We start from the raw sequence: 26,522 nt of genomic DNA, 5'->3' as shown, positions 1-26,522 counted from the left end.
CTTTTCCTTAGAATCAGAGGAAGAAAGCAAATGCTGCTGTCAGGAGGAATCTGAACTTGAAATTCTTTAATACACAAGACCCTGAAAGAGTAATAACTCTATTGTGCTGGATGGAAAAGAAGCACTGGAGTATTTGATTCTGATACAAATGACATACGTGTTTCATTGTAGGTATCTCACCTGCAGTAGAAATTAGTTTCTATATCTTAGCTATTCATTCAGTTACCAGTTCATTCATTCATTTTCACTGAGTGACCACATGTGCCAGGCCAAGCAGGCTCCCAGGCATCGGGCTAATGTCGTAAATGAGGGTCTGCCCACAGGGAGCCTACAATCTACAGGAAAGGCAGTCTATTAAACAAGGGATTTACAATTCAGTGTCATGAGTGTCACACACTAGAGACATCTGGAGCCCAGAGCAGGGTGACAGAACCATGTGGGAGGGGGGCAGAGAAACCATAAGGGTCACACGGGAGGCTGGAGGCCAAGCAAGGCGGCTAAAAGCCGCCCCAGACTGCACTGAGTACCGGAAGAGAAGGGATGGTCTGGGTGGAGGAGGCGCGTCTGCGGTCTGGCTGATGTCAGTGGGCGTCACTGCCTTGGCCTTTGGCAAAGGACGGAGATGACGGTGAAGGTCAACAAGACCGTGGTGGCCGCGCCGCTGATGAGCAGGCCCAGGACGCTGCCGTGCACCTGCATGGCCTGACATCGCTCTCCAGTGTAGAAGAAGGCGTGCCCGGAGACGCACCTAGGGGGATGGGACACAGGGGCTGTGGGAATCACCCGAGCCCCAAGAGGCTCCAGGCCACAAGACCAACACAGCAGTAATGGCAGCGAACACCTAGCGGTTACTCACACACGCCTGGCTTCCTTCAGAGTGCTTTATATGAGTCAATAATTTAATCCTGTAACAACCCTTTGAAGTGGTGGTTAGTACCAGGTCATTCTTACCATTCGCGTTTCACAGAAAGGTCAGATAATTTGCTCAAGGTCACCCGGTTAGTAAGTGTCTCACACTTGAAGTCTGATCCCCGGAGGTCTGTCTCCTGGCCAGGTAATCTGGGCCACGTGCGAAGTTCAGGGGGAGGGTTTGGGACACCAAGACTGTGTTGCCTGACACTGGCTCCGACTGTGAGCTACAGGGAAATTCTCCAGGTAGAGCGCCTGACTCGGTGCATTCATTGGAGCTGAAAACTTACAGACAATGTCAATTAAAATATTAGGGCAGTGAAGGACAAAGAAAAACAACCTCAAGGAGCAAAATGGACAATAGCCTTGAGGAGCTCAGCATCCAAGGAAGAGAAAAAAGATAAAGGAGCTGGTGTGAAAAGAGCAAGGGCAGGAAAGCCCACGATGAGACTGGACAGACCTGATGATGAAGCAGATTGTAAAGGCTTCGAGACTGTGTTAGGGAGTGTGATTTATCTGAAAAACCACTGGAAGTTATTTCAGAAAATTTTTTTTTGTAACATGCATTTCAGTGAATCAATTTTTTTTTTGTTACATGTATTACTTGGAGGTAGAAATAAAATGAGATACACTGGAATGTGTTCTCCCTCCAAAAAAACAAGAAATGTTAGGGCAGGTGAGCGTATTGCCACCCGTCTCTCAGGCTGCCCTGCAGTTCACATCCAATAGTGAAGATGTTGTACCATCACAGCGTTCGACACATAGCAGGCCACACCTTGGGTTTTTTTTTTTTTTTAATGTTATTTGATATAAAGATCAACTCAGAACCAAGACATTAGAGGTAGGGTTTCATCCCTTCCATTGTAACAGTTCTACCCTGTGTTTTAAGCAACATTTCTAATCACGAAGTTGACTCACAGAGCAGAATGAGGCCACCAGAAATCAAGGCTTCCTTTGATTAATCCTGGAATTATTTTACCTTTAAAGGCCTCATCTCTAGACTAGGAAATGACTTCTTAAAAACCAGAGTTTGTTCCATTTTTTTTCATGCTCAGTCTCCTCCCAATACACTTGAATTACATTCTCTAGTATTGACTTAGAGGGCCTCCTCCCACAGAACAAGCTGCAGGTTTGTGGGGGAGGAATGACTTGGCTGAGCAGAGACAGATACACGTGGAGAAAGCCCTGGCTTTCCTGCTCCGAGAAGGATGAAGCCAGTCAGGGCACACCTGGAAACCTGGCACCCAAGGACCTATCAGCAAAGAGGTGCTGACTCAGGGCTGTGGATCCTTCAGGAAACAAGGTAGGTGGGCATCCTCCAATACAAGGAGCCAGAGCTTTGGAAAGAGTGATTGGTTCCAGCTCTGGGGCAGGAAGGGGAGCCGGAGCATCCGGTGGCCAGACAGTAAGATCCTGTTCATGGAAGGATAGGTGCATGTTGAAAGGGCACAGGAGCCAGTTCGGAAGGACTCCCTGAGGCCAAAACTAGAACAATATGAGCAACAGGATAACAAGAACATTGTTGAAACATAGCCCATAGGATGAGATAAATGTTTATGGGTCCTCAGTTGTATAAACAAACAATTGCATGGATAAATGAATGGGGAGGCGGGACGCTTATGCTTTATGGAAGAATTTTACTTAATGAACATGGAGGGAGCAGAGGAAATAGAAAATCACCATTAGAATATGACAGTGGGGGTTGTTGTAGCAGGACCCACAAATAGAGGCTAAGATTAGTGGGTGTCGATTTGAGGAAAGGCGGGATGTCCGTGTGGTCTCTGAAGATCTCTGCCCTCTGCCAAGATGCATGCTAGTTACAGAGTGAGGAATGGCAACTTCTCAGCACGGAGGCCTGGGGGGCACCCTCTTGGCCAGAAGATCAAGGTTAACATCACCAGTAATAATACGCATTGACATCAGGTAACCCTCCCGTGACCCACTGAGAAAGGCACACCACACCTTGGCCCTTCTTGCCCCAAACGTACAACTTCAATATCATCATGAGACAACATCCCAGTTGAGGAACAACTTACAAAATAACCGACTGGTACTCTTCCAAAGTGTCAAGGTCACAAGAGACAAGACTAAGGACCTGTTCCAGATTGTGGGAGCTAAGGAGACATAAAAACTAAATGGAATGTGGGCTCCCGAATTGGATCCTGGAACAGAAAAAGGACGTTGGTGGAAAAGCTGGGGACATCCGAACAAGGTGTGTGGTTTAGTTAATACTACTGTGAACAGCATTTAGTTTCATTAATGTTCATTTCTTGGCTTTACTGATTGTACTCTGATTATATAAGTTGTTGACTTTAGGGTATGGGAAACTCTGCAGTACTTCTGCAACGTATCTATAAGTCTAACGGTATTTAAAAATAAAAGTTAATAAAAAAGAAACAAAGTAGAGAGCATAAAGAAGTGAGAAGAAATGTAGATGTTTTGAACCAAGCAGATGGGTTCCCACATCTGCTACTATTCTGTCAAGTGAAACTGATGGGTCTACATCCTTTTATGAAATAGTTTATGCAAATGACAAACATTATGAAAAGAACTATTAAATATAGCAAACTGCACAGACAGACAGACAGACAGACAGACCTGGAGGCAAGTCCCAGCTTCAGCATTTACCATCTGGGTAATTTGAGACAAATGACTTAAATTATCCAAGCTTCAACTTCCTCATGCACTAAACGGGGATAAGAAGGACCATTATGTCACGGGGTGTCTCTGAGGAGTAGTTCAGATCACGCATGTGCACTGCTAAGGGGAGCACGTGACACGTAGCAAGCAGGCCCCCAATATCAGATATTCTTACTACTGTTACTGAAAACATAACTACAATAATAGTACAACAGCACTAACAGACACTAGACATAATAATAGTAACTAAAACAATGATAACAGCTGCTGTCAGGGAAGATCTAAGCTTGTGTTCTCACGCTGGTAAATCCTAGAAGCTAAAATCTCTGGGTCATTTTGGGGGAGGGTTGTGGTGAGGTAAATAGTTTTATTTACTTAATTTATTTTTTATGGAGGTACTGGGGATTGAACCCAGGACCTCCTGCATGCTAAACATGTGCTCTACCACTGAGCTATTACCGACACCCCTCCCCACCCCGCTCTGGGTCACTTTTGAGCCCTGTGGTGGACTTTAAAATTTCAACAATATTCAAGATGTTGCTAACAATGCCCCAGAGTGAGAAAGGGGTAAAAGTCAAGAGACAGGAGACTGGGACTCCTCTGCCCTGGCAGGACCCCTGCTCCGCCCACCGATCTGGGGCATGGCTTTGTGGAGCAAAGTTGCCCCGACCTGAGACGCGAGCCCCTCAGCAGGGTGAGCAGAGCCGGGGCTCCCCTCTGTGGACCCGCAGCTGCAGCCCCAAGGCCGCCGCGCCTACCTGCAGCTGGCCATCCCCTTCACGTCCACACAGATGCCTTCATTTTGGCAAGGGTTCGGGTCACACGGGTCTCTGAAGTACTGTGGCCAGTTGTGGTCCTCCAAGGGGCCCGAGCTGTCCACCGACCGCTTCTGTCGGCTGGGCTGCCCCTGGCCCAGGCTGCCCGGTCGGGCTCCCTCTGGCAAGACCTGCTGCTCCTGGTCTTGGAGAACGAGGCCTTGGGGGGTCAGCCTGCTGCCTTCAGCGTGGACCTCAGTCTCGTGAAGGTGGGTGATGTCTGGAGGAAGCAGACAAAGGGCGGTGAGAAAGACCTACGATTCATATCTGACCACAGTTCACTTCCACACCCAGAGAACATTCCCTGGGCTGCCTCTGCCCCTCGCGGACATCGCCTTTAGTGGCACGGAAAAGTGGCTCTGAATATATGCACTGGATTCTCATAATGCCAGCCATTTTATGTATTTATTTATATCGATGTAAAGTTGACTTAAAATATTAGTTTTAAGATGAACAACCTAGCAATTTGACATTTTTATAGATGGCACTCCACGCAAAGTTATTATAAATAGAGATTAGACCCCCTGTGTTGTATATTATGCCCTTGTAACTTACTCATTTCATACATAGTAGCTTGTACCTGTTAATCCCCTGGCCTCATTTCTCTCCTCACCTCTTCTCCCTCCGGTAATCGCTAGTTTGTTCTCTGGATCTGTGAGTCTGTTTTGTTACATTTATGCCTTTATTTTGTTTTTTAGATTCCACATATAAGTCAAAAGCATACAATATATGTCCTTCTCTGTCTGGCTTACTTCACTAAGTGTGACACCCTCCAGGTCCACCCCTGTTACCGCGCACAGCAAGAGTTCATCCTTTTCCCCTATTTTTATTTCTAAAGTAGCCTGATCACATCTTTATTTATTTAACTTGAAAAAATAAGCATAAAGTGAGCATGGGTAGGCTGACTGAAACTAAACTGAAGTCAGCAGACTGTCACATCTGATAAATTTTACAAAAAGATGACACAAAAATTGTAGTTCCTCCCAAGGACACTTAAAATCGAGGGGAATCCTTGAGTAACAGAGCAAAACGTGGTGCTCTTAGAGTGCATCTTTTTTTTTTTAACCTAATCCCCCCAAAAGATCCCCACTTTCCATGAGATGCTTTAAAAAGATCTATGTAAAATCAACAAACACGCAGAATATAGGATTATTAATTTAGGAAAACCAGCTAAATACCTTCAAAGTCCACAAACATGATAAGATCATCATTTTTAAGGAAACTCCTCCTTTTCAGCATTTGGTGGGAGATGACAGCACTCCAGCCCCAGTCGATGCCTCTATAACAGTCACAGCTGTTATGATAGGATCCCACGGTGGATGGCCTGTCCCAGATGACGGAGCCGTTGATCGCTGCAAAGTTACAGGTAACGGAAAGTCACGTTACATCTTTCTTTACCACTTTCCAATGTGTCTTTAATGAGTATCTAGAGCTTTGTTAATCAGAACAAAAATATGTTGGGAAAAATCGGGTTATTTACTCTCTCTGGGAGGATTAAAACTTAGAACTGGGAGTGGGGCAGAGCAGAGAACCACAGCTCCAAATGATCAGTGGTCCACTACTGAGTGACTTCCTCAATGAAGGAAGAGATGGCTATAGCTTCTTCCTTTTAAGGCTTAAGTCTCTTCTTTTTAAAAAAAAAAAAAAAAAAACTTTGCCCATTTCTTTATTGATGCAAGTTTGTTTCCTGGAAGTACCGACAGTCAGCAATACTTTAGGAGTCAGTGCATTAGCTCTGCTCGGAGCCTAGCAAATTCTGAGTATTTGATAAATGATTAGCAGGACCCATCTCCTCGGACAGAGCTCAGGGAAGCAGGGACTGCCTGATTTCCTTGTCTTCGAAGGAGCTAGCACAGAGTTTGGCACATTGCAAGCCCTTCCTAGATGCTTGTTGGATGAATTCAGGAAGGAGGGAGAAAATGAGATGATATTGAAATGTGTAACTTAAGGCTCCCCCATGGCAATGGCGTTTACGTGCCCACGGAGGAGATGTGAGGGTAAAGCCAGTCTCTCTTGCACAGATGAGAATCACATCTTCTGGCCCTTCCACATCGAGGGGCAGTTCTTATAAACACCTACCTGCAGATGTCTGGGACTTGGAGGTAGTGAACACCATGCTGGAGGACATTCTCTTCATGACATCGGGTTCCTGGTCGAGTATTGTCATGATCACCTGTCTGTTTTCCACTGGCCACTCCAGGACAGCGTCATTCTCTCCACTGCACAGGTGGAAGGCAAGCCCCAAGTAGCCAGAGCGCTCGGAGGTCATTCTGCCGTGAGGGTATAAGGTCAACCCCAAACCATAGCCCTCTGAATTGTAGAACCGAGGGCTCTGAAGCCTGTCCCCTTTAGCCGTGTTCTGCAGGACCTGGGAGAAATTCCGGACTGTCCAAACCCCTGTGGGGCATGGGGTTTCGGTCAGAGTGATGTCGTCCAGGTAAATGCCCCCACGTGAGTTCTGGGGGTCACCTTTTGTGCCCTGGAAAAGGTAGCGAAACTTCTTTTCCTCTCTAAGCGTAACATGGGCAATTTTCCAATTTTGGTCAGAATCTCCTGAGGACAGAGAATAAAGTTGGTGACCACTGTGGCCAACATTTTCTGAGCACTCACCTTGAGCCTGGTGCTGTGGGCTTTGCTTGTTTACAACAAACAAAGAGATAGGTACTATTAGAAGCTCGTTAAGGAACTTTTCCAAAGTCACGTATCTAGTATGGGAAAAGAGCTTAAAAAAAAAAAAAAAGACAATCTATGATTTATCAAAAAAATCTTAATTATGAGTTTGTTTTCCATTTTTATTTAATTCCACAGGTTAGGGTTTCCTCTGGATTTGATGGTATAAATGACCCCCATTCCTTAATTTTAGCACTGAATTCTCAAGCATTAGGCTGAACCATATAAAACAGATATTTTATAAGCCAAAAGCTAAACAATTGGCAGTTTCCTACGGTCCAGCCTATGACATCATGCTGGAGAGATCTATCGAAGACTCTGAAGTAACCGATAACTTACAGGACAAGCTGGATCTCTCCTATGCAAACTGACTCACTCCCAAACATCCTTTTTTTTTTTTTTACTTTTCCTCATATTCACTGAAATTCCACCAAGTAGGGGATTCATCCTCTTTTTTTAAAAAAATAATTCAAATAGAATCACCACTATCCAGATAGCCACATTCTAGTAAAAATCAGGTCTTGATTTTTTTTTTCTGAAAACTGAATTGGAAGTGGGAATTTGGAATCAAGAGATGGAGTAGAAAATGAGAGGATTATTCTAGAACATGGGATGCTTACGGGTCTGGGAAGAGAAAACTGCCCGGCCAGAGAGACGCAGAGCTCCCCAAAGACCTGCCCCTGCTTTGCCACTGCACCCCGGGTGCTCCAGCTGGATCACGCTCACATCCAGCCGTGGCCTTGGCATTTTAGGATTTTCATGCTGACCCTCCGATAGAACTACATCAAGTCCCATTTAGGACTATGTCGATGACAGTGATGAAGTTAATAGATACAAGTGGCTCTTAATTCCCACCAACTTCACAAGTAGGTTTCAAGTTACTGTAGTTTATCATTCAGTTCTCTGAAACAGATGCAGAAACACATAAGGCCAACTATCTAACTACCCTCTCTCCACAGCATCAATTTCTCCTTCCCTTTAACCTTCCAGTCTTCACCCCTGAATCACCCACCTTTTCTGTCCCGGCTTTCTCCAAAGTTCTAGTGAAAACTGGATTTTTATAGTCTGATTGGCTTCCCCTTTTTTTATCTCCCTGATTGGCCTCTTACAATAGTATATTTCAGCCTCACCTGAGCCCTCAATTTCTAAGTGGTTAAAACATCCACTGAGTGGTTAAAACATGCCAGGCATTACGCATGTAGAAGAGGGGGGAGGTGGAGGAGAGGAAGGAAGAGGAGGGAGAGGACGAGGGGGAGTGGATGGGGGAGGAGGGATGAGAGAGGGAGGAGGGGAAAGGGGAGGGGTGAGGCAAGAGCACAGCCCGGATGTGAAGCCCAGTCAGTCCTCGCACGATGCCCTTAATACCTTGGAAGGTCTTCACCTTGACCAGCTTGCGGACGCTGCCCGTGCTGTCGTCCCTGCGGACCCAGATGACCAGCCTGTCCAAAGGGCTTCCCGTCATTTTATAGAAGAGCTGCAGGCACTGCTGCCGCCTCTTTGGGTAAAGGATCCTCGACTCCAGTAGAGCTGCCTCCTCGGCCGCCCCCGAGCTGGTGCTGAAGTGCATGTAGAAGCCGGCACCTGGGGAGACAGCACCCCGAAGTCCCATCTCTGGCTGCCCGCACCCCGGGCTGCCGCCAGCCCAGGCAAAGCGAAACGGTGAGCAAGAGTCATTATCTAGGGCTCTTCTGGGGAAAATAAACAGAAGGCTGGTTGTCAGTGAATATCCCGTCTGTCTGCGTGGACAGAATCGCTGGCCGCAGCCAGGGCTCTCCCGCGCCTCTTCTGATTGCCTTTGTTCCTGAGGTTGTGAAATGGATACCTCTGGCTTGAGGAAACGCAGGCTTGAAGCCAAGTTCGATGGAATTTAATGTCTATGAGATGAGTTCCGTTTTCTTCATGAACTTCATTGTTTCAAAGAGAGACTCATTCCAAGGAGAGGAGCTGGCTTCCCAGTTATATAAGAAACTGTGGGATTCAAAGTTTTAGGAACTGGATTTTACATGTTCCCAATGAAAAGGGTTCAGTTTCGCCTGGTTCTAGGCTAACGACTGGATGTGTTGTCAGTGGTAAAGAACGATCTTTACTGAGTCATAAAGAGGGCTATTCAAGGCATATTAGGGGCTAAGTGAGGATTTCTCCGGAGTGTAAAGAAAGCTTTGGAAGAACACCAAAAAAGAGAGCAGAAAACATCAACATTTATGCCAGAGGTTGGGTTTGCCCAACTCAGCCATCTCAAAACTCTCTCCCCCAAAACAAGCAGGCAGCTAAAGGAAGGACACTTTTTCAAAGTCAGGGGTAATGAACAATTCTTGCATATAAAAAAGTCACTTAAACTGACTCCCACACTCAACCAAATGCTCCACTCAAAACATTTCACTGAGTAAAACTGAAGTGAGCACCTGGTGCCGTTCTCGGTACTTAGACCAGATGGATCCCTGCCTCGTCTCGCTCCATGCATGGGGCAGGTGCCTTCCCCACCGGCAGCGAACATCGATATTTAAGTAGGCTCTCCACAAAGCTGAAAAGTATCCTAAAGGCTTTAATATTTCATCAGCGAAAATTATATTTTTTTGTTCTTCTCAACACTTGAACTATACTTGCCTAAGATCTCTGCATTAGGGATTATTGAGTGCTTGGGTTAAGGCGAACAAGAGCTCAAGACAGCTAAGAAGGTCGCCAGGTGGTCCTTGCTCAGGAATTCCACCAGGAGTAGTCGGAACTGTGACGTGGAAGTCTAACAACGCGGGCCGGGGAGGAAGGAGACCTGAATTCTTGACCTGGCGCTGCCACAAACTGGGTGTTCGTGCACCTCTCAGGAAGTGGCCTCTATCCTTCGAGTTCTTTGCGTCTCTGCATCTACCTGAATGGTGCTGCGCACTCTAGCACAGGAAACACGGGCTCAGCCAGTGCCTCCTGAGGAAGAAGCATAGCGGCTGCTCAAGTGATGCTGATCAAGCATTCTAGACACTTCTCCTGGGCTGTGGTCCTTTCCTACTAAAGTGCTAGAATATTCTTCCAGCAGACTCCCCTCACATGGGGATTACCTTTCTGTTTACCTGGAACTTGTACATCAGCCCAGCAGCAAGCTCACAGGAGAGATTAGATTAGAGGCTACGATGGAAATTTACAGAGAACTTCAGGCTGAGATCACCCTTTGGACACTGGAGATGATAGGCTTAATAATCTGACATGTGACCGAGACTTTCACCCTTGGTCAAGGCTGGAGGAAGATTGGCAATGGCTTACAGCCTCTGACATTCTCCCTGGTGGCCTGGTGTGTGGGTGATAAGCTGGGTCCCTTCTGTGAAGGAACTATAACCAACTCTCACATGGGCATGGACTCAGGGACTTCCTAACAGTCCAGTCTTTGAAGGGTAGTTGTAATCTATAACCCCACTTGCTTCCAAATAGGGTAGACTTGATTTCAATGAGAAGCACGTAATAAAAGGATGTTAAAATAGAAATGACAAGTAAATGGAACCTCTGGAGAGAAAGGGAAGATGGGGAAAAAGTAGAGTGAAGCTGCAGGTCTGTAGCTGAGGGCTTTATATGCCTTATCTCCTTCCGTGCTCACCCTGAAGTACCAAAAGCTTGATGGTCAGAGAGGCTTACAGACACAAAGACTTAAAAAACCACCACAACAAAACAACTTCCTGTGGTCACAATTAACAAGTGCTGGAGCCAGATTTCAAACAAGGTCTCCCTGACTTGATGGCTTTATTCCCTGCACAAACCATGGGAATGATCTGAAGCTATGCTATCCAATATGGCGGCTACCAAACACATACGGCAGTCGAGCACTTGAATTGCGGCCAGTCCAAAGTGAGATGTGCTGCAAGGAAAAAATAAATACACACCAGATCTCACATACCTAGTATAAAAGAGCCTGCAGTATCTCATTAATAGTCTTTATATGGATTACACGTTGAAATGTTAATATTTTAGATATATTGGGTTAAATAAAATATATTATTAAAGAGAATTTCCCTTGTTTCTTTTGTTTGTTTTGTTTGTTTCTTTTTTTATGGGACTGTTAGAAAATTTGACATGACATACGTGGTGCTCACTATAGTTCGGTTGGAGGACACTGCTCAAGAGAAGTTACTCTGATTTACAAAGTCATATCTTATCAACCATGTGTCCATATCAGTTTTGTCATAGCTTAAAAGCATCTTTCTTTTGCATGCTTTTTATTGAGTTGAATATAAAGATATGAGAAATGGTTTTTGTCCTTGTTCAGAGTTCCAGGCTTGATAAGTAACATTCCAACTGAGGCAAAACATGCTAGCTGCCATCACCCACTGAACCTGGGGAACCACCTCAGCGTGTTCAATGTGTCTCCTTTCTGTCTTCACTGACCTGTGCATTGTCCCACCAAGGTGTGATCCACTTGTCCGGGCTGAGTGCTGGCCTCATGGACCCAGTCAGCATCATCTCTGGTACTCTGAATCATTCCACAGATGTTTGCCTTCTCAAAAGCACAGTGGTCCAAAAAGGTGTGAGTTGTGGCTGCAAATGATATTTTTGTCACCTGGTTAAAAATGTAAGGCATCTTATTTCAAATACCTAATGTCTTAGGCTACTAAGACCTCATTGTTTAGGTACAGCAGGATCATGAGCTTTTCGTTGTCTTAATTTTTTTCCTCAAATGCAAATCCTACCATCATCCGTTAGATCATAGAACACACCAATGTAGCTGCAGCCCTGCTCACCTCACAGAGTCAGATGATAAAAAGGCTGATCATCATGCTTTGCTATGAATGCCAATATGAAGTCCTTTAGATCAAGAATGAGGTACCTATAATGCTGGGCTTTGTTCTCAGCAGACCTTCTCTACTTACATATTAAGCAGAATTAAAGACTGTCTCTGAAGACTAGTGGAGCCATTTTAGAAAACATCTCATCTCGAGCACTGGATTACTCTAGAAACCACTAACCAGGGCAAAGAATTTTGCAAGATACAAACTACTTCCAAGCCTATAACTACCTTGAGCTTTAGGAATGATGCACCTTTTAAAAGGAAGCAATTACAGCTCCTTACATTGGTCCAATATTTTCACTTTACAAAACACAACCACATAACTGATTTTCGTAACCATCCTGTGAGGTGGGGACTCACTGCAATTGTACATTCGGTTCAGCCTCTCCAGATCGACGGCACTGAAATCCAGGCGCTGCCCAATGATGGAGTTAAACTCAGGGATCTTGGCCGTGATGGTAGGGATGCTGTCATTCTTGTTAAACGAGAAAGGCTGGTAGTGCATCAGAGACTCGTAATCATACGGTGTGTTGAGGTCAGTGATGATGTTGTCAGTGTAGGTGTTAAAGTTGTGCTGGTAACCTGTTGGGGAGAGAGTCCACAGGTCCTGTTCATTCATGTCATTTCCCCATCCTACCCTCTTTGACTAGATACTCAAGCAGAGACCAAAAAATAAAGGAGGGAGCAGAATAATGCATCTTTGATTTAAATATATAAGTATTTAACATATTTTATAATTTGCACAATGTATATGAAGTTAATATATATTAATTAATATTCACTAATAATATTGTGATATATTAATACATTATATTATAGTATATAAAATTATTATAATGAATATTAAAAATAGATGGTATAATTAATACTAAATATGTATCTATAACATATTGTAATGTAAATATAATATAATGTAAATATAAAATGCATATTATTAAATATATATTTAAATCAGTTTTTTATACATATAAATAAATAAGTGTTTGTGTGTGTGTACAAGGCTTTAAGAAATAGAAGATAAAATATTAAAGTGAAGGCAGGTATTTCAAACAGCAGGAAAAGGAATTTTTGAATTCAGGAAAACATTCAGGATTGATACATCTTGCTAACAGCCAAGTCCCTCATCCACCCAGAGTTGTACCTGGCCAGCTCTCTCACAGGTTAGGAACAAGAAATCTGAGAGGCAGACAGAAAGGTTAGCAGCTGGCAAGAAGGTGGAATCCTGTCAATCAAGGTTCACATTCTCCTGATCCAGAAACAGCCTCCATGGAGAGAAAAATAAACTAGGAAGAAAACTGACTTTCCTTTCAAAATAGAAAAGGAAAATATTTTTGATGAGAGTAGTGGTTACAGCACAAGATCAGCCATAGGCAATTTGTCAACAAAGGGACATGGCTGTGTCCCCATAAAACTTTATTTACAAAAGTAAACAGATATGGCCCAAGGGCTGTGGTCTGCAGACCCCCGCTAGACCTCAGTTTTTGGGGGTTTTTTCCTTAATGGAAGGGAATAGATCCAGAAAACACAATCCTGACTTAAGGAACAGAGATGGATTTGGACAGAGAAATATATTGCCAGTAGAGTATGCTGAGGTTAAATAATAAGATTGTCATCAACTGCAGATGAGATGCAATAAAAGTCATAAATCACCCTGAGCAATAAGACTGTCCTTGTTTATGAGCTTAATTGGATTGGATTTGAGAAGAGTTCTCCAGTGACTGCAGGCAATTTAGATTTATGGAATTACACCTGATGAAAACAGACAGGAGGTGAACAAACACGTTGAGTAATCCACGCTCCACGTGGAGCAAGTCTGCAAATTACCCTGGCAAACACTCAGGCTCCCTCTGAGGAAGGGGACCTCATTTGGCCTAAAACCGTCTTAAAAGCACTGAGCTCTGTGTTCTTCAAGATTTAAAAATGCAAAAGTTTTCCGCATCCTCATGTAATTTTCAGCAGAGTTAAGTATGTGCATGAGAAAGTAAGAAACTCGGGCCTCTAGGCAAATGCAAAGTCTAACAGTGCCCTGAGCATCCCTAGCAGCAATTTGGTCCTTTGACCTGCGACCTGCACTCTCTCCCCTCTACACAGATCCAGTCATAATGCAATTACCCCCGGGAGACAAATACTTTATTTTAGATCTGTCATCTCATGTCTGGGTGAATACTCCCTAGAACTTCTTTAGATTGGACTGGGAGGCAATGAAGAATATTATTTGGCCTCTAGCTCAGGGGTTGAATGGTAGGGTGGCTAGAAGTGTCTGTGTGGAATGCCAATCCTTTATTAAGAATTTACAAACCAGAGGGTTTCCTCTTCCCGCCAGCACTCCACAGTCAAGAAATATCAGAACAGGAGGTACCGGGAGATGGAGAGGTACAGACTGAGAACCCCCAGAGGTGATTTTGATAGAATTAGCCACCCGTACCCCTGCCTCCTGGAGGAATCACTGATGCACCTTCCAAGTCCCTAAAATTCTTGGAGATGCACTGCAAGAAATGAACTCATCCATGAAACTGGGATCCAAATAAAACAGATAATTACAAGACAATGATTTGCTTCATGAAAACTGTGTGGTCATAGTTAAGGCACTTCGAATACATTCACGTTTCACTCATCTATCATTGCCAAAAATAATGCTTTTCTACTTCGTGAACTAATTCCTAAATAAAAACCAGGTCTTTTCAGAGACACAGCATTGAATTCCTACCTGTCCCCATATAGGGAAATTGTGGGATAATAGTGTTTTTGTGTCTTTAAAAGCACTCTGCCTAGTTGTCTGAAATGATTAAGGTAGGTAGTATCGAAGGAAATCTAACGAAACTAAAGGACATCAGAATTGTTAGAATAACTGCATAATAACGTGTGACATGAAATAAAACTGTGTTATCCTTTGCAAAGTATGGGCTGGGGGCAGAAGGAAAAAGATGCTTAGAAAGGCAAAGACTTGTAAATTTTGATTAACCAGAACTCAAACTATTAGCTAGAATTGACATAATAAGGGGTCCAATTTCAGATTAAAAGTTTGGCGGTTTTGGGGGGGGGTTGTTTGTTGGTTTTTTTGGTTTGTTTTTTTTTTTTTTTGTTTTTTTTTGCTGCTGTTGTTTTGTTTTTAGACACCTATCATTAGTTTGGTAAAGCACCAAAAAAGTCTTGTTTATGTCTTAGGATCATCATACAGTCAACTAAACCTCATGTAGCCACAGATTTCACATCCAGTAAAAGGACCCTGACATCCTCAGAGATCTAATTCATTTTACTCACTCAGACAGGAAAATAGAATTTGAGATGGATTTTCAACAAAACACCGAAACAAAGCAAAAGCTTCTGATTAACTTTCAGTTAAGCCCACAGTGAGTTACCTAACAGTCACCATTTCCTGAGACGCTTATCTGGGATTGGCCACAAGCAGACCAGCATGGCCCACAGGAGAGGTCATGTTCTGAGCTCCTCCTGGAGAAGGTGAAGCCCCCATTCACACATGGGTTCCGCCTGGTCATCCCAGGGTTGGTCTGTGCACGTGAAAAAGATAATAGCAAACCCCACCCAACCACCTTGGGTTCATACACACCTGGAAGAATTTCATCCCACCAGATGTTCACGTAATCATCCCGGTCTGTCCTCGACTGCTCATGGTAGAACCCCAAAGCATGCAGGATCTCGTGTTCAATGATGGCCTTATAGTCACATCCCTCGCCAATGGAAAGGTTCTGTCCCACATGGAGGTTGCCAACCTCAGACCAGCACCTTTAAAGACAAGAGAGAAATTTTCTCCTAGACAATCCTTAAGAGACTGTAATTCATAAGATTCTAGAACACAAACTTGAAGGAAGTTAGGTTTGATTTTTAGAAAGAAATGATAAATTAGCATCCTCATAAGCTAATGGTTCAATGTAGGGGACTGGTTAAAAAGGCAACATTCCCTGGAGGGAACATTACGCAGGCTTTAAAAATAATAGTCTATTATAAAAGTGGTCCGTACTCAGAGGCAAATCAATCCTAACAGTGCATCAGCTAAAAAGAAGTAAAAATTGGCATTTTTCTTCACCTATACAAACCCATGGGGCATTCCAAAGAACAACCCTATTGCTTTTATACCACGATATTAAACTGTTTCTGAGTGGTGACTGTGGTTGATTTAAATTTTCTCCTTTGTATTTAAATGACTCTCCAAATTTCCTGTAGTGAGCAGGTATAAATTTTATGATCATGAAAAAGAACCTCATTAAAAATGCAAGTTAATCAAGTCTACTTCTTTGGCTAAAGCCCAACCTGCAGCATTTTGACAGCAGGCAGCAGGCTGCCTAACTGATGTCTGAAGGGCTCCAGGCAAGAGGGACCCATAACTTTGCTCAGAAATCAGTGGACTCAGGCACTGCTGGCAGATCCTCTAAATTCCTCCTGTGCACGCTCTTTCCTTCTTTTTCCCAATCATTTTTGTCTCTTCTCATAAATCTGATTTCCCACCGCTATTAGCAAATCAGAAGCTTTACACAAATTGTCTCTTTATCTGCTTTACATTGAAGACAGGGATCTATACTCCAACCAATGCTCAACAGAAATTTAGCAATAATCTTAACTGCTGTCAACAGATTGCAAGTTACTTGGTGACAATCACATTGAATTATCTGCCATTGTGTTCCCAAATAGCTAAGGTCACCTACATTCAAATGCTAACAGACTTGATTTCTACACTAGGATGGATCTTAATTATTTTCTAACCACTTTATTAAGGTATAATTTACATACTGTAAAAGTCACCAATTTCAAGTGTACAATTCAATGACCTTTAGTAAATGGACTGAGTTGAGCAAGCATCACCATGACCACCTTGCTTCTCTGACAATAGTATTTCATGACCAGATCAGAGTTTACTTTGCAAAATATCCATAATCTAGAGGAAATATTATTTATCTTTTTTTTTAAAACATCTCTCCCTTAACAGAAAGGCGTAAGTTGCAAAATACCATCACTTCAGCACTCTGTGAATCTTTGACTTTGTCTTTCTGAAAAAGGCCAGTTAAGCTCCAGATTCAGAGGACTAGGACTCTCAAGGGCTTGGGGCACTCTGGACCAGTCCCTGGACGTCTTCCTCCCTTTTCCTCTCCTCTAACTTAAAGGTAAGGGAGACAGCTTCTGGCCATAAGCAGTGAGCCCCCCAGATTCTGGTGTTACCTCTCTTCCCACCCCACCTCCCATTCATCCTCCCCCCTCCTCTGCCTCGCCATCCTTCTCCCTTCTTCATCTCTACCACTTAGCTGGTCGTGTCACTTCACACGACCGGTAGAGGTCCTACTTCTGTCCCCCAGAGCCCGCGACACTCACCTTAGTGCATGACAACTATTCACTTGTTATTACACTCCCACCCTCTCCTGCCAACTGGGAACCTTGTGAGATCTAAGATTGCATCTCAGGCTTCTTTGTACCCACAGACTAGCATCTTCTTGGTACATAATAGGTGCTCATAATTTTTATAAATAAAAGAATGAATATATATAAAACAGATAAACAACAAGGTCCTACTGTATAGCACAGGGAACTATATTCAAGCATCTTGTAGTAATCTATAGTAAAAAGAATATGAAAAGGTATATATATATATGCACACACACATACACATATATAAATGAATCACTACACACCAGAAATTCACACAACATTGTTAATTGACTATACTTCGAGTAAAAAAAAAAAAGAATGAATAAATACTCAGGAAAGTAAGGTATTAACTTGTATCCAAGTAGTCATCAGAATTTCATTATTTTTACTGATTTTTTTCATACTTTTTTCTTTTTATTCTTTTTTTAATTAATAGATTTTTTTAGGATAGTTTTAGATTTATAGAAAATTGAACATATAGTATAGAGAAGACCATATACTCCGTTTCCACACTCCAGATTCCCCTATTACTAATACATTGTATTAGTGTAGTGTATTTGTTATAATTGAACCAATAATGATACATGAACTAAAGTCCATAGTTTACATAAGATTCACACTTTGTGTTGTACAGCAGTAGGGGTTTTGATAAATACACAATGTCATATATCCACCATTATAGTATCATGCAGAATAGTTTCACTGCCCTAAAAATCGTATTTCATACCTCCCTTCCTCCTTCCTCCTCAAACCATTGGTAACCACTGATCTTTTTTTTAATTGAAGTCCAGTTGATTTACAATATTTGTTAGTTTTAGGTGTACAGCAAAATGATTTCATTATACACATATATATTCTATTTCAAAAAAGGCTATTACAAGATACTGAATATAGTTCCTTGTGCTATACAGTAAACCCTTGTTGTTTACCTATTTTATATATGGTCGTGTGTATCTGTTAATCCCAAGCTCTTAATTTATCCCTCCTCCCTAACCCTAACTCCCTTTCCCCTTTGGTAACCATAAGTTTGTTTTCTATGTCTGTGAGTCTGCTTCTGTTTTGTAAATATGTGTACTTGTTTCTTAAGAGACTAAATCACATAGTAACTTCCTTTTGTACCTCTTGTCTCCATCCATAATTAATAAAATCCCCACCTTCAGAACTAAACAGCTGAATCCAGGCAACACCTAGTGGCAGCGACGGGAACTGCAGTGTGGAGACCTCCAGGTGGGTCTTGAAGACACAAACCTACAGAGTCCTGGCAGATGGTGGCTTTGCTTTCCAACTTCATCTAGTCCAGACTGGATAACATAAACACCACAGAAGATAAAGCTCTTCTTTCTTCATATACCACTTACTTCTTAGAATTAAGTAACTATGAAAAGCAAACTCACATCTAGAACTTTTCAAAGAGGTCCAGCCAAAAGAGTACTAAAATTTAAAACAGTGCCTTTAAAAAGGATGCAATTTATGCTTTAATAAACCTGACTTTAAAAAAAAATACTATAATTTAAAACATGACCTCAAACCAGGAAAAGAATTGAGATGTGTCTCCCCGGGACCCAGAGGTATCCAAACAACTCATTCTTCACACAGCATATAGAAAATGTGATGCAGTTTTGCAAAGTCACAGTGAAAGGTTGGATTTTGCTTTTGGTTTCTTTCCAATTTCTTCTTTTAGCCTTTGAAAGAGATGTGACACTTTTTATAAATCAAGAGATGTATGGTTTTCACGCTCTGTGAAACTTCGTACTAACCCGTCAAACTTCTGAAAGATGATATATGAGCTCTCTCCTTCATAGGGCTTGAAATCCACACAAGACTTGAGGCGAAACATTTCAAAGGCATAGAGAATGGCTCCTTTGGCATTCAGCGCTGCAGAAAAAAAAATTTTTTTTAAAGTATCAATGAACCTTATCTAGATCTTGGATAATTTATAACATAGAAACATAGAAAATCGTGCCACCACATGAAATCCAGAGGTCCATTATAGGTTTTTTTTGATAGTAAGTAGATTCCTTGAAAACTAAATCTGAAAAATTACTTATGGATATAAATACTGGGTGCATACTTTAAATGCGTAAATTAAATGTATCTACAAAATAAGCATACACTTATGTACATGTGGCTGAACAAAATCCTAAAATAACTTCCCCACTTTCTCCCTTTCCTTCCTCCCCATTTAAGCAGAAATTCTGAGTGCATTGCCTCAGGAGAGCCACATGGCAGAGCAGAAGACAAGTGGATATATAGATAAAGCACCTTGGAGGGAAGCAGTGAGAATGGGGTTCCTTACCCCAATCTAAAAAGACACCCCTCTTGCTGGAGGAAGAGAGCAGAGCTTAGAGAGGCTTGCGGGTTCTGGAAGCATAAGAAGTACAGGTAATATTTTATGCTGCTTCCCTGCAGGACCCCTGAGCCATGGCAAGGATAGACAGACGGCTCTGCAGACAGCCTTAGAAAATATTTCTGTAACTCAGGTTTGGAACCAAAGCAGCAGAAGCCTTATGGACCTGAAGGGGCAAGGATAAAAGATACCTAGGGTCAACCCGTGTGGATCAGTGAACAAAGATCAAATGTGATTCCCTTCCCCAAACAGCACATGCACATACCTGGGTATTGCATAAGACAAGGATGGGTGGGGAAGAAACATATTCCGGAGGAGCAAAGATGGTGTTTTACTGTGTGTGTGTGTGTGTGTGTGTGTGTGTGTGTGTGTGTGTGTGTGTATCTCATCAACTCATCGGAGATAGGTCTCTAAGTCAAAAATTAAGCTGAGTTATATAAAACTAAATTATATTCCTTGCACACTTGATTTTGTGCATTCTCTCAAAGAGTTTATAACTCTTGGTCATTTACCAAGTACTTACCTCATATTTTTCTGCCCCTAATTTCATTTAATAAGCTCCCAACTTGGACATTCCACAACTCAGATGTCATAAAATCATACTAAGGACATTAAAGAAAGTCATTGGAGTAATCAGTTAATTAACTGTGGAAACACACACGGCAACAGTAAGAGCATGCATTAAACCTGTGGGAGGATTTCCCCGGACTTTTACCTGGCCTCACTTAGTAACATCTATAACTTAAAGATGTGTACCCAAGACAGCTTGGTTGTCACAAACATATAAGAAAAAAAGTTTGATGGCACTAAAATGCTGTCTCTCAGATTATGTTGCTTTTGTTATCTTCAAGCCAAATGGTGGAACTGCTGAGAGCAGTTCATTTTAAAATCACGTCTCTTCTGCTTTCCCCACACCTGAGGAGGCTGTCAAAGGGGAATTAAGCAACTCTGTAATAATTTTGTAGACTGTCTTGACATCACTGCAAAGGAGGGAAATGCAAGTAAAGCCCACTCGAAGCCTCCTTCTTCACCGTGAAGCCAGCCCTGAGCGCACATCCTCTGAAAGCCACGCGTGACGCTTTGTGTGTTGTCTTCACGTGGGTGGTCGGCTCCACTCAGGACACTGTTAGCTCCTTGAGAGAGAGGAGCTTAGCCTTTGCCTCATTGTTTCTTACTTCCTACTTCTTCATCCTGCCCTGACGTGGTAAGTTTCACATGGCTTTGTCTTGGGCAATCGTGTTGGTTTTGAAAACCACTGGTCCTCCTTAACCCTGGATCAAAGGTTTCATTGCTATGATGTCAGATCACGTTTCACTTTTGTTCTTCGTGTTGCACCTGGTCTTATTAACATGTTAGTGTGTTTTGCATTTTAAAAATTATTACTTGGTACTCTGATCTCAGACCGGTTAAGCAGCACTGGCTTCGATGTAATGTCATGCCGTTCATGCCGTGAGATAAAGAATCGTCTTGGAAACACCCTCTTATACGCTGGGTTACTCCAAGTCTGAAGCTGATGATCAGGAGGAAAGGGAAGGGAGAAGAGTTCAACTCAAAGCTCCTAATGAGCATCAGTGAATATTACCCAGGTTGTCGGCCAGAATGTAAGGGATGGGGAACTTCCACCTGGTGTTGGGGTCTCTCAGGCCATTTCTGGAATTCTGTAGGAACAAAGGCAAAAGTGACTGGACAGCTGTCTCCCTAGCCTCCTCCTTCTCTAAACTCTCACACCACAAACAACGTCACACAATCCAGACAGTTTAGTAGCATTTGTCTTCTGATTGTAAAAACGATAGAAGTGCATTATAGACCATTTGGAAAATTTAGAGAAATCATTGAGAACCAGCTAAAGGAGACCTACAACTCCTTGAAACTGAAAGAACCACTTAAAATATGGTGGCCAGTTTCCGTCTCTCTCATACATCACTTACTAAGAAAATTGGATGGATGAGCAATTTCATCATTGTAGACTCTTCTGTACTGTTTGCTAATGTTTTAGTCTGTTTTTGTTACCAGTAACCACATGGTACCAATTATCAATGAGATTTTTTTCTTCTCCTCCACAGTTGCCATCCCAGGGCTGGACACAGAGCAGAGGCTCAATCCTATGATACAGCCAGTCCTGGGGACAGTTTCTGTGTCACTGGCAAGCACTCACCCGCAGGAGGATGTCCCCTTGAAAGAGGTCCAAGCCTGCAGCTAGACATGGATTTTAAAAACAGAAATACTTGAATGAGAATTACTAAAAGGCATCTCACATAATAAAATGAATCTTTTCCATTGTAAAATTTTAGTTGTTAATTTTTATGCGGTGAAACTCTTTTTGAAACAATGCAAAAATTCCTTCTAATAGCAAATAGCCAATAAATATCATGTATTGTCACATCCTATGTTTTATTTTTTGGAACAAGAAACCTAGAGGGTATTCTGTTTAGTGATATAAGTCAGACAAAGGCTCTATGTTATTGCTTATAGGTAGAATCTAAAAAATAAAATGAACTAGGGAATATAACAAAACAGAAACATACTCACAGATACAGAGAACAAATCAATGGTCATCAGTGGGGAGAGGGAAGGGGGTGGGAAGGGGCAAGATAGGGGTGGGGGATTAAGAGGTACAAACTACTGTGTATAAAATAAATGAGCTACAAGGATATATTGTACAGCACAGGGAATACAGCCAATATTTTACAATAACTATAAATGGAATATTATCCATAAAAATATTGAATCTCTGTGTTGTATCCTGAAACTAATACAATGGTGTAAATCAACTATACATCAATGAAGAAGAAAACTTGTCCAAGAATCTTAAAGGTAAGGGTTGGAAGGAATCTTTTTGGTCATCGACTCCAAACCTCTCACCCTGTGGTGGTCAAAATGGGACGTCCTGAGATAGGACGTGAGGTCCTGGGTGGTCAGCAGCTGAGTGAGCTGTAGCACTCCTGACTTCCCGTCCAGGGCCCTTTCCGCTATTATACCATCCTTCTTCCCAACCCTAGTTAATTGGATTGATTTTGTTCTTCCCCATGGGAAAAAAAAAAAAAAAAAACATGGCACCCTCCAAAGCCAAGCTGAAGGTACTGCCTTTATAATAAAGAAGACCAGGCAAATATGGGTAGATCTATTCAAAACTGCAAACATCTGCTTCCAGGAGCTTAGCAGAATATACTTTCTCCCTGATGGTAGCCCTTGATTCTGGTCTCAGACTGTTTCTGAAAGTGTAATCCTTAAAAGGGAAGACCCCTGTGGGAAAACTATAGGCATTTAAAAGAATGTCACTTATTACAACCCTCATGTTTGACAAGCATTCTTTTCTATAAAACACAAACTACTTTCAGACAGAATCACCAGATTGAAGATAAGAGTTTTCAGCAATTCTATCACAGGATTTTAAACCCTATCAAGCCATTAATAATGCAGGAATTTCACCCACCTAAATTGATTTCTGAAATATCCTTCTGTTCATCAAAATCTCCAACGTGTTCTGTTAAACGTGGGAAGGAAGATTGTTATGAGTCTTGCCGAACGAAAGAAAGTTCAGAAACACTCTATGCATTTCAGTTAATTCTTACCATTTCCTTTAGAAAGATGCTTAATCTGAAAGGAAATAGATAAACAGAAAATGGATAATGTAGACTGGAATGAATATTTCCTAATACCCTGAAGAGTAAAATGCTACTTACCGACACAGCTGCTATGTGGGCAAAAAACACGATGAAAGGGAGAATGCAAGGGAATCTCGTCCAAATCATGGTTGCAAATGAACAGACTTTAGTGAAGACACCTTGTGATAAATGCTTGGACCTTGCCCAGGCTGTCACATTAGAAACTTTGATCCCTGACATATGTTCTGTAGCACTGAATTCATCAAAGAAAATGTCTTTGCCCCATTTGAGGACAGATACTAGGTTTAACAGGAAAGCTCAAGTTTTAGAGACCAGGGAAAAGTTTGGAAAATTATCAAGAGCAGCACATAAAAATAAACGACATTCCTATACGCGAGGAACAACTGCTCACATAACAGATAAAAGATCCATTTTGCAATAGGAATAAAAATAATCTATAAAATGATTATAAAGTACTTAAATCTAATGAAAATGAATTAGAGTTATATGTAAATGTTACAAAGCAGTTATGGAGGAATATAAGATCTAACTATACACACAGATACAAATATTTTTTGTTGTTGTTTGTATATTTGTTTTGTTTTTTTGTTTTTATTGAAGTGTAGTTGATTTATAATATTATATTAGTTTCAGGTATACAGAGTAGTACAGAATATTTTTATAGTTTATGCTCTATTAAAAGTAATTAAAAAACAATGGCTGTAATTCCCTGTGCTATACAGGATACCCCTGTTGCTTTATTCATATATATTTATATATGTATGAAATATTCAGGAATAGGAAGACTCAGTATAATAAAGATGGTCATTATTTTGATATTGGTTTACAAATTCAATGTTATTCCGATAAAAATATTAACAGGCTTTTTTGTGGAATTTGAGAAACTGACAAACTCTTTCTGAAATTCACATGGAGGAGGAAACCTCCAAAAATAGATGAGAAAATTCTGAAAAGGAAGAACATGGAGAAAGGTGCGGACCTAACAGAATATAAAGAATTTTTATAGGGTTATGGGAAAGAGTGTGATATTGTCAAAAACAAAAAACAAAAAACAACAAAAGAACAATGGGTCTATAGAATGGAATGGAGAGTGTTATCAAGACAGATGCAAGCAAATACGGAGAGTTTATATACAAGACGAACCAAAAAATCGATAGGGAAACTTTGGTCTTTTCCATAATGATGTTGGGACAATAGCATTTCCGTATGAGGAAAAAATTAAATTGTTACACTATTCACAAAAATAAGCTCTGGATGGATTAAAGATGTAAATGTGAAAATCTCAACTTTGAAAATGAAAATACAGGAAACTGCCTTTAACCTTGAAGTGTTACTTAAACAAGAAAAAATCCATGGAAATTATAATAAATTTGACTATATCAAAATTTAAACTTCTTTATGCCAAAAGACAACATAGTTAAAAGACAAGCCACAGATGAAAGAAGGTATGGATACAGCATAGAACTGAATTAAGGGTAAGTTAGGCAGGTTAATAAAGGAATTCCTACAAATCAATAAGAAAAGAGAGAGAGAGATGACCTAAGAGAAAAATGGGCAGAAATTATGAGCACAAAATCCACAAAAAATAAAACCCAATTGGCCAATGAACATAAAATTTTTTTTTCAACCTTCCAAGTAATCAGAAAAATATCAACTCAAGTAACAATGAAATGTAACCTCAAGATCAGACTAATATAAATAGAGAAAATTGACAATACCAAGTGTTGACAAGACCGCGAGGAAACCGCAAATCTTATACTCTGCTGGTGGGACAGCAATTCAGCACCATCTAAGAAGTTGAAATGTGCATAGTTGATAAGCTAGAAATCTCACTTCCAGGTATCAACTCTGAAGTCCCTCACACATACATACACAAAGCACATATAGTATACTCACTGCAGCATATTTTTGTAATAGTAAAGGACTGGAAAATGTACCTATACTAAAAGAAAAAAAAATATGGGATATATTCAGTTAGGCACAAATGTTTAACAACAAGCTCTCTGAAAAAGCAAGCCCTCATGTGAGTGTTGGCTGATTTCCAGGGTGTAAATATTCCCTCTGGGGTCGATTGCAAGCTACCAGCCCTGTGTCACTGGATGCAGTGTTGGAAAGAGGCATGCACTCTGGGCTCTACCTGTCCCAGCGCAGTACCACATCTATCCACACCCCCTCCCACTCTTGCATGCACAAGGTTGAAGGATCTTTGGTATCAGAGCATTCCTTAAGGCCTGGAGTCTGCACGTCTTCATCTCAGACTTACTGCCCAGGCAGGTGAGCCAGTCCCGGTTTCTTGTCAGAAAAGCATTTGCAGAGGCAGACAGCAGGGCCTTCCTGAGCTATAGGACAGGAGGCATGACAGCTGGGGGCCAGCTTCTGATGGCGGGAGAGATGGATGGCTGGCTTCTGTTTCACCACATCCATTGCTGGTGAGGTTGTAAAAGAAGGTACGGAGAGTTGAAAGGGAACAGAACGTGCCACCCTAAAACATGCCATTTTGTAATATTGATTTGTTTTTGTTTTTGTTTTTGTTTGGGGGGGGTGGCAGTAATTAGATTTATTTGTTTACTTTTAAGGAAGGTTCTGGGGATTGAACCCAAGACCTTGTGCATGCTAAGCACTGTGCTCTACCACTGAGCTACACCTTTCCCCCCGTTGATTATTTTTAATTCATGTTACTTAAGAAACAGCCAGTACAAGGAGGACACTCTGACTTTCCGTTGCCTCCTTAAAAGCAGGAAATAAATCTCCCACGTGATTTCACCCTCCACAGACCAGGAGGGTAAAAGGCATCCTTATCGTCAAAGATAGGGCAGAAATAGGGAACTGAGGGTCATTCAGGGTCGAGAGAGCTGTACAAACAAACCTTGTTACTGCTTCACTAATTTGCTAGCCCAAGCCCAAACCCCTTTGTCTTGTCAGTTCTTCACAAATATATCGTTTCCCTGTTTAAAAGGTATAAAGCTGCCTGTGTTGGCCACTTCTTTGGGTCTCATCTTTTTGTAGGCTTCCATGTGCACAAAATTAAATTTATTTTTCTCCTGTTAATTTGTCTTAGGTCGGTTTAATTACTAGACCAGCCAAAGACCCTAGAAGGGAAAAAAGGAAAAAGCTTTCCTCTTCTGCAGGGTCATCACCCACCCTCTCAGACCACTGGAAGCCACCAGTGTTTTCCAAAAGAATGTGGCCTTGCTCAACAGCTAAAATGGCTTGGGTCAGCAAAGACTTTTAATCTTTATGATTATAAAGAAGTGGGTGGGGAGGGACTTGATAATCATCAACTTAGAATAACTGGCTCTAAGTACTGGTGAGGAAAACACAGGAGACTTTTATCTCTTAAACATGTTATTTTTCTCAATTCTGAAACAGTTATGGAA

The 26,522-nt window shown here is 41.8% G+C and overlaps 1 protein-coding gene across 1 annotated transcript; it reads right to left on the bottom strand.

The window, feature by feature from the left end:
• Window positions 1-557: 557 nt before the first annotated feature.
• Window positions 558-23,398, bottom strand: MEP1A (meprin A subunit alpha). The gene is made up of 14 exons (XM_064476088.1): window positions 23,203-23,398; window positions 23,092-23,116; window positions 22,953-23,003; window positions 21,675-21,715; window positions 21,102-21,177; window positions 18,930-19,047; window positions 15,365-15,540; window positions 12,157-12,378; window positions 11,397-11,546; window positions 8,400-8,615; window positions 6,444-6,917; window positions 5,543-5,716; window positions 4,308-4,584; window positions 558-748 (listed from the first exon to the last, which is right to left on the bottom strand). Exons 1-14 carry the CDS (start codon window positions 23,362-23,364, stop codon window positions 592-594), a joined length of 2,319 nt encoding a protein of 772 aa, XP_064332158.1. The 5' UTR covers window positions 23,365-23,398; the 3' UTR covers window positions 558-591.
• Between the last annotated feature and the right edge of the window lie 3,124 nt (window positions 23,399-26,522).

The sequence above is a fragment of the Camelus dromedarius genome, chromosome 19 (assembly GCF_036321535.1).
Source record: "Camelus dromedarius isolate mCamDro1 chromosome 19, mCamDro1.pat, whole genome shotgun sequence".
In the NCBI taxonomy this organism is placed as follows: Eukaryota; Metazoa; Chordata; class Mammalia; order Artiodactyla; family Camelidae; genus Camelus; species Camelus dromedarius.
This window is presented reverse-complemented; position numbering and strand designations above follow the sequence as displayed.

Bases quoted from the DNA above. Each gene is read 5' to 3' on its own strand.
- MEP1A (XM_064476088.1), bottom strand. From the start codon at position 23,364: ATGTCAGGGATCAAAGTTTCTAATGTGACAGCCTGGGCAAGGTCCAAG. The intron at 15,541-18,929 runs GTTAGTACGAAG...TTGTCTTTAAAG, and splicing joins ATCTTTCAGAAGTTTGACGG to GTGCTGGTCTGAGGTTGGCA. The intron at 4,585-5,542 runs GTATTTAGCTGG...TGCTTCCTCCAG, and splicing joins CATGTTTGTGGACTTTGAAG to ACATCACCCACCTTCACGAG.